The 16993-nt window shown below is 43.1% G+C and overlaps 1 protein-coding gene across 1 annotated transcript in view; it reads left to right on the top strand.

The window, feature by feature from the left end:
• The first annotated feature begins 4933 nt into the window (after nt 1-4933).
• LOC129851056 (6-phosphofructo-2-kinase/fructose-2,6-bisphosphatase 4-like) overlaps nt 4934-16993 on the top strand; it is a 46772-nt gene continuing 34712 nt past the window's right edge. The window contains exon 1 of the mRNA XM_055917239.1: nt 4934-5120. Coding sequence (XP_055773214.1) covers nt 5069-5120 — 52 coding nt within the window. The 5' untranslated portion in view covers nt 4934-5068. The remainder of the gene's footprint in view (nt 5121-16993) is intronic.

Here is a 16993-nt window from a genome sequence, read left to right as displayed (position 1 = left end):
TAAATATAAGGAAATCAATTAAAATAAATACATTAGGCCCTAATCTATGGATTTCATATGACTGGGAATACAGATATGTACAGTGCCTTGCAAAAGTATTCATCCCCCTTGGTGTTTTTCCTATTTTGTTGCATTACAACCTGTCATTTAAATAGATTTTGATTTTGATTTCATGTAATAGACATATACAAAATAGTCCAAATTGGTGAAGTGAAATTTAAAAAATAACTTGTTTAAAAAAAATATTAAACTCCCCCCGGAAAAGTGGTGCGTACATATGTATTCACCCCCTTTGCTATGAAGCCCCTAAATAAGATCTGGTGCAACCAATCCCTCCAGAAGTCACATAATTAGTTAAACAAAGTCCACCTGTGTGCAATCTAAGTGTCACATGATCTCAGTATATATACACCTGATCTGAAAGGCCCCTATCTGCAACACCTCTAAGTAAGGGGCACCACCAAGCAAGCAGCACCATGAAGACCAAGACCTCTCCAAACAGGTCATGACAAAGTTGTGGAGAAGTACAGATCAGTGTTGGTCTATAAAAAATATCAGAAACTTTGAACATCCCACGGAGCACCATTAAATCCATTATTAAAAAATGGAAAGAATATGGCACAACAACAAACCTGCCAAGAGAGGGCCGCCCACCAAAAACTCACGGACCAGACAAGGAGGGCATTAATCAGAGAGGCAACAAAGAGACCGAAGATAACCCTGAAGGAGCAGCAAATCTCCACAGCGTAAATTTAGCTTTTTGGCCATCAAGGAAAATGCTATGTACGGCGCAAACCCAACACCTCTCATCACCCCGAGAATACCATCCCCACAGTGAAGCATGGTGGTGGCATCATGCTGTGGGGATGTTTTTCATTGGCAGGGACTGGGAAACTGGTCAGAATTGAAGGATGGCGCTAAATACAGGGAAATTCTTGAGGGAAACCTGTTTCACTCTTCCAGAGATTTGATACTGGGACGGAGATTCACCTTCCAGCAGGACAATGACCCTAAGCATACTGCTAAAGCAACACTTGAGTGGTTTAAGGGGAAACATTTAAATGTCTTGGAATGGCCTTGTCAAATCCCAGACCTCAATCCACTTGAGAATCTGTAGTATAACTTAAAGATTGCTGTACACCAGCAGAACCCATCTAACTTGAAGGAGCTAGGGAAGTTTTGCCTTGAAGAATGGGCAAAAATCCCAGTGGCTAGATGTGCCAAGTTTATAGAGACATACCCCAAGAGACTTGCAGCTGTAATTTTTGCAAAAGGTGGCTCTACAAAGTATTGACTCTGGGGGGGTGAATAGTTATGCACGCTCAAGTTTTCAGTTTTTTTGTCATATTTCTTGTTTGTTTCACAATACAAAATATTTAGCATCTTCAAAGTGGTAGGCATGTTGTGTAAATCAAATGATACAACCCCCCCAAAAAATCTATTTTATTTCCAGGTTGTAAAGCAACAAAATAGGAAAAATGTCAAGGGGGGGTGAATACTTTCGCAAGCCATCATATCTCTTGGTCACAGATACCTTAAGAAAAATGGGCCTTACAATGGGCCTCATGATCTCGTCACGGTATCTCTGTGCTTTCACATTGCCATTGATTAAATTCCATTAGCTTATGCCTGCCTGCACATACCATAACCCCACCACCACCATGTGGCAATCTTTTCACATCAGCAAACCGCTCGCCCAAACGGCACCATACACGTGGTCTGCGGTTGTGAGGCCGGTTAGATGTATTGCCAAATTCACTAAAACGACATTGGAGGTGACTTATGGTAGAGATATGAACATTAAATTATCTGGCAACAGTACTGGTGGACATTCCTGCAGTCAGCATGCCAATTGCACGCTCCCTCAAAACTTCAGGCATCTATGGCATTGTGTTGTGTGACAAAACTGTACATTTTAGAGTGGCCTTTTATTGTCCCCAGCACAAGGTGCACCTGTGTAACGATCATGCCACACCTGTCAGGGGGATGGATTATCTTGGCAAAGAAAAATGAACAGGGATGTAAATAAATTTGTGCAAAATAATTGTGCGAAATAAGCTTTTTGTGTGTATTGAAAATTTCGGGGGAACTTTTAATTCAGCTAATGAAACATGGGACCAGCAATTTACATGTTGCGTTTGTATTTTTGTTCGGTGTAGTTGTGTTTGGCTGTGCTGTTGTTAATATGGGATATCGGCCGTGCTTATATTTGGCTCAAACAGATCATGACCTCACAGCTGTTGTTTGCTTCTCATGGATATTTTCACTGACATTCTCAGATCTAACTTTCTACACCAGAGGAATTAGGGCAGAAAAGGAATGTTCGAGTGACAGTTCACACATAGTATGACACTTCATTTAGCCCTCCAACAGTCTGTGTTTTATCCTTTACATTTTGTTGGATGGAAGTAAAATACATAGTAATAAAACAGAACATATTGCAGGAATTTAATTTTTCCACTCTGAGAGACATTTTTTCTTGTGTGGCAAGAAGGTACTTCGTAATAAATGCAAATTTACCATGTCACAATGGATAATGAAAACAGTCTGGGGTAGAAGATGGTGACTGGCATGAAGAACTTAGCCTGTTAAACTTTATAACTCTGTTATAAAGCATTTGTTGGTTATGATTTCGCTCCTCCACAACTCCCCCACAGCCACTAGCATGCTCAATACAGTCATGGCAGCAGATGCATGATTAGAGCAGGAGGCTGGAATGGGCAGTAGCGATTTTAGCATGTAAATCTTGGTGGGGCAAAAAAAAAGAAAGTGGGATGCATGCCAGCAAAGCCACTACACAACACTAAACAATACGTGAATTGCACTATAGCGGCGACAACGAGTGACAAACCAGACAATGAAAGCTCGTACAATATTCAATGATTACATTTCTCTAAAACACATTATAGGCTACATGTGCACCACCAAGTTAGAACAGTAGGCAAAATTATGAGGTGAAAATAGACCAGTTTAATAGGGTGAGGTGAGCCACATTGGCTACTAACAGCTTATTACACAACATACACTTAGTATTACTTTCTTAGCTACAGTATACATATCTCCTTGGCATATTACATCATTTATGCAGCAGCATACAATACAGTTTTGGACTCTTGTTGAGCTGTGCTCACTTGAATAAGAAGGTGGCGCAGCGGTTCTTCATGGGCAAATTTTGTCATCGACTTTGTCATCAAAGTCTGGCATTCACCAGATTTATGGGCTTTCAAGACAATTGGGAGAGAAAAAAAAAGATTGAATCATGATGACGTCAGGGATCTTCAGGTCGTATCTCTAGAAAGAGGCCCGAGTTCCAAATTTACAATTCCGAGTTAGAGGAAAGTTCAAAACGTATTTTCCCAGTCGTAGCTCGTTTTTCCCAGAGTTCACCGTTTTCTTGAACTCACTAAAGTCAGATTTTGCAGTTCCAAGTTAACAGTTGTTTTGAGCACGACAAAAATCATGCTTCATTGACAGCAAATGAAGGAAAAGAGACCGTTAATCTTAGACTTGGGACCACACAGCCACTCCACTGAATAGCAGGCTAATGATTGCTTTGCAATGTTTGCAGTTAGCCACTGATTCCTTCCAAACCACTCATTGTTGAATTTGTAATTTCCAACTTGTTGTGTAATGTTTATGTCCAGTGGCCGATGAGCACTGATACATTTTATCTATAATTTGTCTTCATTATTTCTCTTCATATGACAAGGATTAAAAAGGATTTGCCAGTAGATTGTCAACTTGATTCATGAGGATGACTGCTTGCTAAGATTTTGAAAGTATGATGTTGACATGATCAGTCCAATCAAATCTACTGTAGATATAACGTGATTTGACGTCATTGTTTCTGTGGCCAATGACCATGCGCCTTCTTGGATAGGCACTTCTAATGTAACTCTGCCTTCTAATGTAACTCTGCCTCACCTGCCCTGAATGACGGGTCGCCACTGGGTATGGGTGGTATTTATTGTGCCTCCAACAGTAACTGGTCTAGACACAGCCTGTTTAGCCAGCCCTGGACACAGAATGCTGCCAGAGGCTAGAGTGTGGGAGGGGGATATGTGGGATGAAGTGAAAGGTGAAAAGGTGGTACGAAGGGATGCTAATCACTATGGTCTTATGGAGACGTGGTGAGGAACAGGAGAGGGGTCAAGCCATTCTCATGCACAGTGACCCTTATCTCACTCTCTCTAACTTGCTCTATCTCTTCCTATCAGCCTTTTAACCATAGGTCTCTTTCCCTCTCACCATTATGATGACCCACTCATTTATCTACCCTTAGATCTTGTGCTCACATACAGCACCCTGCAATTATCTCTCTCTCTCTTGCTCTCTCTCGATCTTCAGTCCACAAAGGCGGGTCACGTGCTGCACTGTTATCTCTGCTGGGCTGCTGGGTCACATTGTTAGGTGTGTGTGTGCGTGTGTGTCCACTTAACCCATATAGCTAATTTAGTGTCGCTACTAAATCAATAGGCCATGTCATCGCAAAATTCAGATTAGGCTACAGCAGCTTAACTTTCAGGTGTATTGCACTGAAAATGTGTTCATTCAGATCCCCATCTATGGTAAACACAATCTCCCAGAGGAAACTTAAATAAATGAGTTCTTAGACTCACTGGAAGACCTTGGCCCACATCTCAGTCTATATATAGCCTGTAACTCATTCAATGCAGCAGGCCAAGGATATGTAGACATTGTTCAGTAGGCTACACAGCATCAGTCACCTGTCCTAAACTCCTACCTGTGATTTAATTTGATTTCCTGGCCCAAGCTGAAACACAGTGTGAACAATAAGACAAATATCATATGTGTTCAAATATGTTCATCTTGAGAAACTGAATAGTAACTCAGCCTGAGCCTCTTACAGAGGATCCCAATCACTCCGAAGCAGTCCAGCAGAAGTGGGTGTGTGCATGCATAGACAACATGCATCACAGTATCACACAGCTCTAGACCTCAACTGGCTGCGGCACGTTTCTTCCGTGTAATTGCTCCTCTCTCATCAGACGCACACACACCACAACCAACCTCTACGCAACGTAGGCTACTCCAGAACTAAATAGGGATGATGAGAGGCTCCAGTCGTTCAAAAAGCACGCAGAATCTGGATCGGACGGGTAAGAAATTTGGACTTTAGATAATAAGGTTTATTATGTGCTATGCATGCATACATTCGACCAAAATTGGTCTGTGAATAGCCAACCGAAAACGACGTATGGGCTTTTCGGGAAGACGTAAACAAGTGTAGATGTCATAGGCGATGTGTTGTTTTGACGCTGAAAAATGACCTTATAGTGACGACGATACGACCTACAATGTAGACGTTTTGAAGATTGACATTCACGACAGATTGTTTTACCACACTGACAAACAGATGTTATTTATTGCCAATGAGCAGCTATTTAATTTGAAGCTGATTTCACTCAGTCGTACAAGTCCATTCATTCAACATAGGCAGAATAGTTTCATAGGATAAAGTCTACATTTGGTTTGCAATATGTGATCAAAGCTTGACAACTCATTCCTATAGCCTACCTGGCGCCACCAGGATTACTGGTGTTTGCCAGACAAAGGTAATAATGTAATGTGACAGTGACATGCATTAGTTTCTTGTGGCCGATTTGGAAGGACAGTCTGCTGAATTTAGGCTCTGCAAAATAATCGATATTTTAACCACATACCCCTTTGGAATCTTTCATTTAGACTCAAATAAACTGACTTTTTAGGAACAGTTACAATATATTATATGGGAAACGATAAACATCCTACTGATAACCTTGGCATTTCTAGGCTAAGTGAGTTTCTATGTGTTATTGCTTCTAGCACAACCATTGAGCTATTAAGGGCGAAAGCTCCCTGACAGCTGCGACGTGGACAGCCTGGTCTCATACACTAGATGTAACATAGTGTAATGAAACAGGCAGGGAGCAGGCCTCGAACCCTCGACCTTCTAGCCCGAAGTCCAGTGTGCGATCGACTGTGCCCCAAAAGCATGCTCAAGCAACAGTCGATATCCGCGCTTATAAACCCAGGGTCGTTACACTAATCCCTCCTTTCAAAGAGCGCTTCCTCACGCTAGCTTGCGACTCTACGTCTTATAGGAACGCGCTCACTGGCCAAGCACACGCACTGTCGTGGATGCAAGGTCTGATCCCACTTCTGACACCAATGTAATGAAACAGGCAGAGAGCAGGCCTCGAACCCCCGACCTTCTAGCCCGAAGTCCAGCGCGCTATCGACTGTGCCCCAAAAGCATGCTCAAGCGGCAGAGTCGATATCCAAGCTTATAAACCCAGGGTCGTTACACTAGTAAACGTAAATCCAGGACCCTGAATGAGTATGATATGTTACGTTTGGTATGGTTACATAAGACAAATGGTTACGTCTGGGTGGATGGCTGGACGTATAACGAGAAGATCTAGCAACCCCAATGGTTGCGAGTTTACAATTGACTCATTCATCCCCCTCCTCTCCCCTGTAACTATTCCCCAGGTCGTTGCTGCAAATGAGAACGTGTTCTCAGTCAACTTACCTGGTAAAATAATGGTAAAATAAAAAAAATAAAAAATAAAATCTCATCACGGACAACTTTATAATTTTTGCTAATTAGCACCTTTTCAACTACTTACTACTTTTTAGATACTTTGCAACTGCTTAGCAACTACGTAGCATGTTAGCTAACCCTTTCCCTAACACTAACCTTAACTCTTTTAGCTAACCGTACCCCTAACCTTAACCCTTTAACCTAACTCCTAAACTTAACCCCTAACCCAGCTAACATTAGCAAGCTAGCTAATGTTAACCACCTAGCTAGAATTTGCAACATGTCATTTTTTTTGCAGATTCTTAACATATTGAAGGTTTTGCAAAATTGTAACATATTGGAAATTTGCAAATTCATAACATATAATACAAATTGTAATTCGTAACATATATGAAATTGGTGATGGACACCACAAATTAATATGTACCATACGAAATATAACATATACTAAATGTAGTGTTTCGGATTTATGTACAGAATAATATGAAATGCTCTGAGGCCAGGTTGTGTGGGAGTGGCCTTGCTAGACCCACTTTCTGTTCATGATACAATGTAGTGTAGAAGGTTTTGTCATGAGTTGATTTATATCGTCACAGATGTCTTGGAAAACCACCTCACTGTGGAGTTGCAGCTGCTATACCAAAAACAATACTGGCAACTATGTATGAATTGTGTTTTCACTGCCTTAGTTGCTCATAGGGCATTCACTGTATGCTATCCTAATGTTTTGACTATAAATGACAGGCTAAAATGCTTCCTGGCATACACACCTATCTGGCAGGTTGAGAAACCAGGGAATTTACATACACTGTAACGGCAAAATGTATAAAGGGAAATTGTGTATTATCAACAGTGAAATACTGTGTGACACGTTTTACTGCAGCATACTGTAAATTATAGTGAGTTGTGGGAAAATGTTCTGGGCAGGGAAAGAATTGTACTGTAATTACACCCCAGATTACAGTACCGTACCATATGTTTGGAGCGTCAAAAAACCTTTTGTGTCAGACTCCCATGTGGCGCAGCGATCTAAGGCACAGCATCACAGTGTTGTGGCATCATTACAGCCTGGCGTTTGATCCCAGGCTGTCACAACCAGCCATGACTGGGAGTCCCATAGGGCAGCGCACAATTGGCCCAGCATCATCCGGGTTAGGGGAGGGGGGGACTTTACTAGGCTCATTGTGCTCTAGCATCTCCTTGTGGTGGGCCAGGCCCCTGCAGGCTGACTCCGGTCGTCAGTTGAACGGTGTTTCCTCCGACACATTGGTGCAGTTGGATTCCGGGTTAAGCGAGCAGGTGTTAAGAAGCGCGGCTTGGCGAGTCATGTTTCGGTGGATTCATGACGACTTGACCTTCGCCTCTCCCATGCCTGTTGGGTAGTTGCAGCGATGAGACAAGATCGTGATCACGAAATTGGGGAGAAAAAGGGGGTAAAAAATGTATTTAAAAAACTTTTGCTTCAAAAACAAATATTGTTGTTTCTGGTTCATTAACTTATTTAGAGGTGTGCTTTGTAAGAGGCTATATTTGTTGCACCAGTTAGTGAGAATGCTGTAAAATTTTAACTGATATATGGATATAAATTTTTATTTAACCTTTATTTAACCTTTATTTAGTTGAAAATGTATAGGAGACAGCTTAGAGTGGTAGCAAGTCGTAAACCTTTATTGGTTGAGCATTTTGCTATGACCTGTTTTGCCCTGTAGTTGCTGTACGTTTGGAAGCCTTTGTTAAGGCCTCTATTAAGTGCAAGTGATATAACATCAAATATTCATTGATATTCTGTAATTAGTTAGCACAGTGGTTCCCAAACAACTTACTCTTGAAAGTTGTAATAGTAGATTTCGAAATTGGGAAGTGCATTATCAGTTTTCCTCTTGTCATGTCATTCATTGCATACCTTAGAGAGCTATGTACTGTATAACTTGTCAGAAATATCCAGATCAACTAGCCCATGTTAGCTAACGTTTTTTAGCTAGGTTTTTTTTAGCCCATAGATTTTGTTGTGATGATTTTGTTGTGACATTAGACATGGATAAAATGTATAGAATTGCAAGAACATTTGCTTTAAAACTGCAAAACCCCGGGTGTTTGAAGACGTGGATGTCGATTAAGGCAGCCTTCCGCAACTCTCTGATTCAGAGGGGTTGGGTTAAATGCGGAGACCCATTTCAGTTGAATGCATTCACTTGTACAACTGACTAAGTATCCTCTTTCCCAATATGTTCTCTGCACCCCATGACAAAATGTGTAGAATTGCAGGAAATTAGCTTTATACCTGTGTAACGGATGTGAAATGGCTAGCTAGTTAGCAGGTACGCGCTACTAGCGTTTCAATCAGTTACGTCACTTGCTCTGAAACCTAGAAGTAGGGTTGCCCCTTGCTCTGCAAGGGCCGCAGCTTTTGTGGAGCGATGGGTAACGACGCTTCGTGGGTGTCAGTTGTTGATGTGTGCAGAGGGTCCCTGGTTCGCGTCCGTGTCGGGGCGAGGGGACGACGTAAAGTTATACTGTTACACCTGCAAAATGTTATCTTCGCCAACAAGAGGGGTGTGAACAGTTTGTGTCATGAACAGTGCTTGTGCCCATAGAAATAGATGTGGCGCTCGCAAGGAACCCCTGACTATAGCAGCCAACCTACTTGCACCAATCCCATGTAAATACTGTGAATTAATAACCCCTTCTCACCTAAATTACTTTAATTTAATTCATTCATTACAGTAGCATTTACTTTTTTTACAGTATTGTATTGTGTGTCAAACTGTCATTACACAGTACTCATTACACAGTACTTGCTTTACAGTAGGTGTACTGCAGTATGAAATACAGTAACTTTGATGCCGCTAGCTGCCTGTAACTTACAATTCTGGGCAACCCCTTTAAAGTGTAGTGACTAAAGCTCACTGTTTGAAGTCAAACCTTGTCATAACAAGATTGACGCTGACAAATCAGGTTTGTTAGCTCTAAAGAATGTGGAGGTGTAGTACTGGACTGGTTAGAGAATCTACACTACAGAATGCACAAACCATAACTATAAAAGGGCAAATGTCTGTCAGGGGCACATTGTAAAGAGTTTACCGTGAATTTGACAGTATCTTACAGGCAGCTCTGTGGCAAGTCAAATTCTATATTACATATTACAGTACACTTATTTTAATGTAAATATGGTATCAAAGCAAGTACTGTGTAATGACACACAGTAAAATTGACTATTATTTTGTAAAAAAGTAAATGCTACCTTAATCAGAATTATTGAATGAATGAAATTGGTTGATGGGAGGGGTTTGTATTTCACAGTATTTTACTGTAATTACAAAGGATTGGTGCAAGCAGGTTGCCTTCTAGGTAAAGTGTTTGCAAACATTACAGCATATTAATGAATATTTTGTGTTTTATATCATTTGCACTTCTAGAGGCCTTGTCTCCCTGTAGCGCTGTCTTAGGCGTCTCACAGTACGGACATTGCAATTTATTGCCCTGGCCACATCGGCAGTCCTCATGCCTCCTTGCAGCATGCCTAAGGCACGTTCACACAGATTAGCAAGGACCCTGTGTCAGGACCCGGTGCGAGAAACAGTCACTAATAATCGTCAGAACCCAGAAGATGAGGCAGCCACAGCAGTACTAGAGATGGTGGTTTAATTAAAAGAACAAAATCTTCAGGCAAAGAAACTAAATCCACAATGTCCAAAAATAAAGCCAAGAGGCACAAAATGGAAAACCTCCAAAATACAAAAGAAACTCCAAAGTGGTAAAAAACAGCAGGGAAAAACAAACCTCAAAAGACTACTCAAATAATACACAAGAACTAAACCAGAGAACCTCTGGAAAATCCAACAAGAGAAATATCTGTATAAAACAAGGCTTGGGCTGGGGCTGGGTGCTAACTTACAAACACTGAGCAAGGAACTGAGGAACACACAGGGTTTAAATACTAACAAGGGAATGACCTACAGGTGCAAACAATAATTAGAGCAAGAAAAACAAAAGGTACAAAAAAGGTGCAATGGGGACATCTAGTGACCAAAACCCGAACAGTCTTGGCCAAAACCTGACACCCTGGACATCTTTCTTTTGGTGTTTTTCAGAGTCAGTAGAAAGTCCTCTTTAGTGTCCTAAGTTTTCATAACTATGACCTTAATTGCCTACAGTCTGTAAGCTGTTAGTGTCTTAACGACCGTTCCACAGGTGCATGTTCATTAATTGTTTATGGTTCATTGAACAAGCATGGGAAACAGTATTTAAACCCTTTACAATGAAGATCTTGAAGTTATTTGGATTTCTACGAATTATTTTTGAAAGACAGGGTCCTGAAAAAGGGATGTTTCTTTTTTTGCTGAGTTTATATATGAGATGAGTAATGCACAATATGTAAACATTATTAAAGTGACCAGTGTTCCAACAGCCTGGGTGGTTGTTGTCCTTGATGATCTTTTTGGCCTTCCTGTGACATCGAGTGCTGTAGGTGTCCAGGAGGGCAGGTAGTTTTCCCCTGATTATGCGTTGGGCAGACCGCACCACCATCTGGAGAGCCCTGCGGTTGCCGGCGGTGCAGTTTCCGTACCAGGTGGTGATACAGCCCGACAGGTTGCTTTCGTTTGTGCATCTATAAAAGTTTGTGAGGGTTTTAGGTGCCACGCCAAATTTCTTCAGCCTCCTGAGGTTGAAGAGGTGCTGTTGCGCCTTTTTCACCACGCTGTCTGTGTGGGTGGACCATTTCAGTTTGTCAGTGATGTGTACGCCGAGGAACTTGAAACTTTCCACCTTCTCCACTGCTGTCCCATCGATGTGTATAGGGGGGTGCTCCCTCTGCTGTTTCCTGAAGTCCACGATCAGCTCCTTTGTTTTGTTGACATTGAGTGAGAGGTTATTTTCATATTCATATTCATTACCATTTTGACCTTCGGGTACCAATTATAATCACTATGAGGTGTGCCCACTATGTGCCCACTTCTGAGCATTGTGCATGCATGGGCTATTGTGTGTTATCAGGTCTTCTGATCCACCATCCAGTATAATGTACTAATGCTTCAAAATCTTAAGCTTAGCTAGCCCAATGCTGCTATCTTATGGACAAACACTACCCTTATTGGAGAGGTGCACCCTTTTGTTTGGGATTGAGATAAAAGTTATTCACAAACACTGAACCTGTTGGTATCCTGAGGTCATGCAAGCATTACAATATTACTTTGGTATTTAGCCATCAGCTAATTGTCTCACCATTGTGGTTTGAACAATTTTGTAAAAAACAACTCTTAAAATGTTTTTAGATATTATTTTTTCTGAGTAACATATAGCTCCCATATTTGTTTTACGCTATGGTTTTACACCGTAATGGTCCACAAATCTTGATATTTCATGAACAGGAGCCTGATAATCGACTCTTCACCATTAATGCCTACAACAATGGCACTGTAATGATTCAATGGCCTAGAAATTGTACTAATCCTCTATATATACAAGAGTTTGCATCACTGAAAGAGCTAACAGACACCTTGAAAGAGAATGACACTAACTGCTACACTTTAATCAGAAGTATGATGAGAAATCAGTTAATTCCTAAAGTCCCACACTCTCATATCTAACCAAGCCACCCTTGCAGACATGGAGAGCGACAACCGTTTCTAGGCTTTGGGAGTATCTCCCTACTGGAGGTAGAGGTGAATGAGCTTTGTGGTGAGGTGACAGTTCTGAGGCAGAATAACGAGGGGCTGAGAGAGAAGCTGGCAACGGTCTAGAGCATCATGAGGAGAGAGGTAGCTGACATCAGGGAGGAGCTACAAAGGGAGTTGTCAGCAGTCATATAATTGCTACAACACAGAAACACCACCATCCACACTCTAAGAGAACAACTGGAGCCTACCACAACCCTCACTACCACACCCTCACATCCCCTCATCGGCAGTACCACGTATTGAACCTCCGGAACTCACACAGACTCAGTACATGAGGTCAGTAGCCAGGTCTGACCCGACCTCCCCAAGATCTTTACATCCCAGCCCCAGAGCACCAGCGCTAGTGGAACCATGCTGGGACCCTCAGAAGAGAGGAAGACAACGAAAGGCCATCTGTGGTCCCCACCCCACTCCATCCCCCCAAAAATCATTCCAGACACCACAGCCCACAACAGCAGCAAAGCACTCTATTGCCTTCATTTTTAATGTGACTCCAATGGGAAATTTCTCAGACAGAAACTGCTATTCCCTGGCATGTCAGTCCGAAAGCTATGGTCACCAACAACACCAAGTGCCTTGAAAAGTCTGTCAAGAAACAAATTAAATGTGGCCAAATATTATAATTCATACAGGTACTAATTTGTTATTTTTTTAAATTTAACCTTTATTTACCTAGGCAAGCCAAACCCGGACGGCGCTGGGGCAATTGTGCGCTGCCCTATGGGACTCCCCATCCCGGCCGGATGTGATACAGCCTGGATTCGATACCAGGGACTGTAGTGATGCCTCTTGCACTGAGACGCAGTGCCTTAGACCGCTGCACCACTCGGGAGCCAAATAATTTGATGGCAATGAGAGGACATGTGGCAGCCAGAGAGGCAAAGAGATTTCCTAACACCAAAATCAGTATGTCAACCCTGTTGCCACATGGAGCTGTGCCCTTCCACATTATTCAAAGCAACAACAATGATTTGTCTAGAGGCTGTGCTCTCTTGGACAATGTTTACCTGGCGAACCACCGTGAGATTCACCCCCAGGTGATATACGACCTAGTACACTTCAACAAGCAGAGTGTCAAGGCGTTTGCTAGGAACTGAAAGAAACTCCTCTGGGACAAAGCAAAAACCCAAATAAGAGGAAGTTTGCCATACATCCTCCAAGATCACGACCACCAGCCCCCACTCAGGAGTCCAGCACCACCCTACACCACCAGGCCACACCCAGAGAGGCCTGCTCTACCCTGCACCAACAGGCCCCACCCAGAGAGGCCAGCTCCACCCTACACCACCAGGCCTCATGCAGAGAGGCCAGCTCCACCCTGCACCATCGGCCCCTTCCAAAAAAGACCAGCTCCACCCTACACCATAGGTTAACTTCCAGAGAGGCCAGCTCCACCCTGCACCATGGAGCCCCTTCCAGAGAGGCCGGCTCCACCAGACAACATTGGGCCCCTTCCAGATTGGACACAGATCTGGGGAAGGGTACCAAAAAATGTCTGCAGCATTGAAGGTCCCCAAGAACACAGTGGCCTCCTTCATTCTTAAATGGAAGAAGTTTGGAACCACCAAGACTCTTCCTAGAGTTGCCCACCCGGCCAAACTGAGTAATCAGGGGAGAAGGGCCTTGGTCAGGGACGTGACCAAGAACCGATGGTCACTCTGACAGAGCTCCAGAGTTCCTCTGTGGGGATGGGAGAACCTTCCAGAGGACAACCGTTTCTGCAGCAGTCCACCAATCAGGCCTTTATGGTAGAGTGGCCAGACGGAAGCCACTCCTCAGTAAAAGGCAAATGACAGCCCACTTGGAGTTTGCCAAAAGGCACTTAATGAATCTCAGACCTTGAAAAACAAGATTCTCTTTTCTGATGAAACCAAGATTGAACCCTTTGGCGTGAATGCCAAGCATCACGTCTGGAGGAAACCTGCCACCATCTCTACGGGAAAGCATAGTGGTGGCAGCATCATGCTGTGGGGATGTTTTTCAGTGGCAGGGACTGGGAGACTAGTCAAGATTGAGAGAAAAGTTCACCTCCAACAGGGCAACGACCCTAAGCACACAGACAAGACAACACAGGAGTGACAAGTCTCTGAATGTCCTTGAGTTGCTCAGCCAGAGCCCAGACTTGAACCCGATTGAACATCTCTGGAGAGACCTGAAAATAGCTGTGCAGCAACACTCCCCATCCAACCTGACAGAGCTTGAGAGGATCTGCAGAGAAGAATTGGAGAAATTGCCCAAATACAGGTGTGCCAAGCTTGAAGCTTCATACCCAAGCAGACTCGAGGCTGTAATCGCCACCAAAAATGCTTCAACAAAGTACTGAGTATTCAAAGCCATATTCCTGTAAAGCTCAGAGAGGATCTCATGACAAATAAAGTAGGTGTGCTGTGGTTGCAGGTTCTCCGGCCTCATCTGTAGCCTCTTCTTTTAGGGTGCTGCTATAGCCCACCAAGTGAAAACTCTCAGTGTCTGGAGAATATGTGTGTGATTTTCGATAAGGTCTCTGATGCTAACAGAGAAATGTATTTTCTTGGGGACCTGAACATCGACTGGTTATCATCTAGTTGTCCTCTCAAGAGGAAGCTTCTTACTGTGACTAATGCCAACATGACCCAGGTTATCATTCAACCAACTAGAGTGTATACCAATAGTGTTGGATCTGTGACATCCACTTGTATTGATCATATCTTCACCAATGCTGCAGAGCTTTGCTCCCAAGCAATATCAATTCCCATTGGCTATAGTGACCATAACAAGGAAAGCCAAAGTACCAAAGGCAAGGCCTAATGTTATTTACACTATACATATAAAAGTATATGGACACGTGTAGACCTTACCATGAAATGCTTACTTACATTCCCTTAACCAACAGTGCAGTTCAAGAAGACTTAAGAAAACATTTACCAAATAAACTAAAGTAAAAAATAATGAAAAAGTAACACATTAAAATAACAATAACGAGGCTATATACAGGGGGTACGGGTACCGAGTTAGTGTGTGGGGGTACAGGTTAGTCGAGGTAATTTGTACATGTAGGTAGGGGTGAAGTGACTATGCATAGATAATAAACAGCGAGTAGCAGCAGTGTACAAAACAAATGGAGAGGGGTGTCAGTGTAAATAGTCCGGTGGCCATTTGATTAATTTTTCAGCAGTCTTATGGCTTGGGGGTAGAAGCTGTTAAGGAGACTTTTGGTCCTACACTTGGTGCTCTGGTACCGCTTGCTGTGCGGTAGCAGAGAAAACAGTCTATGACTTGGGTGACTGGAGTCTCAGACAATATTTGGGGCTTTCCTCTGACACTGCCTATTATATAGGTCCTGGATGGCAGGAAGCTTGGCCCCAGTGATGTACTGGGCCGTACGCACTACCCTATAGCACCTTATGGCCTACCCTTACCACCTGGGGACGGGCCCGTCAGGAAGTCAAGGATTCAGTTGCAGAGGGACGTGTTTAGTCCCAGGGTCCTTAGCTTAGTGATGAGCTTCGTAGGCACTATGGTGTTGAACGCTGAGCTGTAGTCAATGAACAGCATTCTCATATAGGTGTTTCTTTTGTCCAGGTGGGAAAGAGCAGTGTGGAGTGCGATTGAGATTGCGTTATCTGTGGATCTGTTGAGGCGGTATGCGAATTGGAGTGTTTTCAAGCCCTGCCACATCCGACGAGCGTCAGAGCTGGTGTAGTAGGATTCAATCTTAATCCTGTATTGACGCTTTGCTTGTTTGATGGTTCGTCTGAGAGCATAGCGGGATTTCTTATAAGCATCAGGATTAGTGTCCCTCTCTTTGAAAGTGACAGCTCTAGCCTTTTACCTCGATGCGGATGTTGCCTGTAATCCATGGCTTCTAGTTGGGATATGTACGTACGGTCACTGTGGGGACGACGTTGTCGATGCACTTGTTGATGAAGCCGATGACTGAGGTTGTATACTCCTCAATGCCATTGGATGAATTCCGGAACCTATTCCAGTCTGTGCTAGCAAAACAGTCATGTAGCGTAGCATCCGCGTCATCTGACCACTGTCACTGGTACTTCCTGCTTTAGTATTTGCTTGTAAGCAGGAATCAGGAGGATGGTATTATGGTCAGATTTGCCAAATGGAGGGCGTGGGAGAGCTTTGTATGCATCTCTGTGTGTGGAGTAAAGGTAGCCTAGAATTTTTTTCCCTCTGGTTCCACATTTTACATGCTGGTAGAAATGAAGTAAAACGGATTAAAGTTTGCTTGCATTAAAGTCCCCGGCCACTAAGAGCACCGCTTCTGGATGAACATTTTCTTGTTTGCTTATGGTCTTATAGAGTTGGTTGAGTGCGGTCTTAGTGCCAGCATCGGTTTGTGGTGGTAAACAGACGACTACGAATAATATAGATGAGAACTTTCTTGGTAGATATTGTGGTCTACAGCATATCATAAGGTACTCTACCTCAGATGAACAATACCTTGAGACTTCTTTAATATTAGACATCGCGCACCAGCTGTTATTGACAAATAGACACACACCCCCACCCCTCATCTTACCAGACGTAGCTTCTCTGTTCCGCCGGTGCATGGAAAATCCCACCAGCTCTATATTATCCGTGTCGTCGTCCAGCCACGACTTGGTGAAACATTAGGCATTACATTTAAGATATTATATTTAAGCCACACCTGTTGCTGACAGGTCGATAAATCGAGCACACAGCCATGCAATCTCCATAGACAAACATTGTTGGTAGAATGTCCTTACTGAAGAGCTCAGTGACTTTCAACGTGGGACCGTCATAGGATGCC

Source organism: Salvelinus fontinalis, chromosome 3 (assembly GCF_029448725.1).
Source record: "Salvelinus fontinalis isolate EN_2023a chromosome 3, ASM2944872v1, whole genome shotgun sequence".
NCBI lineage: Eukaryota > Metazoa > Chordata > Actinopteri > Salmoniformes > Salmonidae > Salvelinus > Salvelinus fontinalis.
The sequence above is the reverse complement of the archived record's forward strand: the minus strand, read 5'-3'. Positions and strand labels throughout refer to the sequence as shown.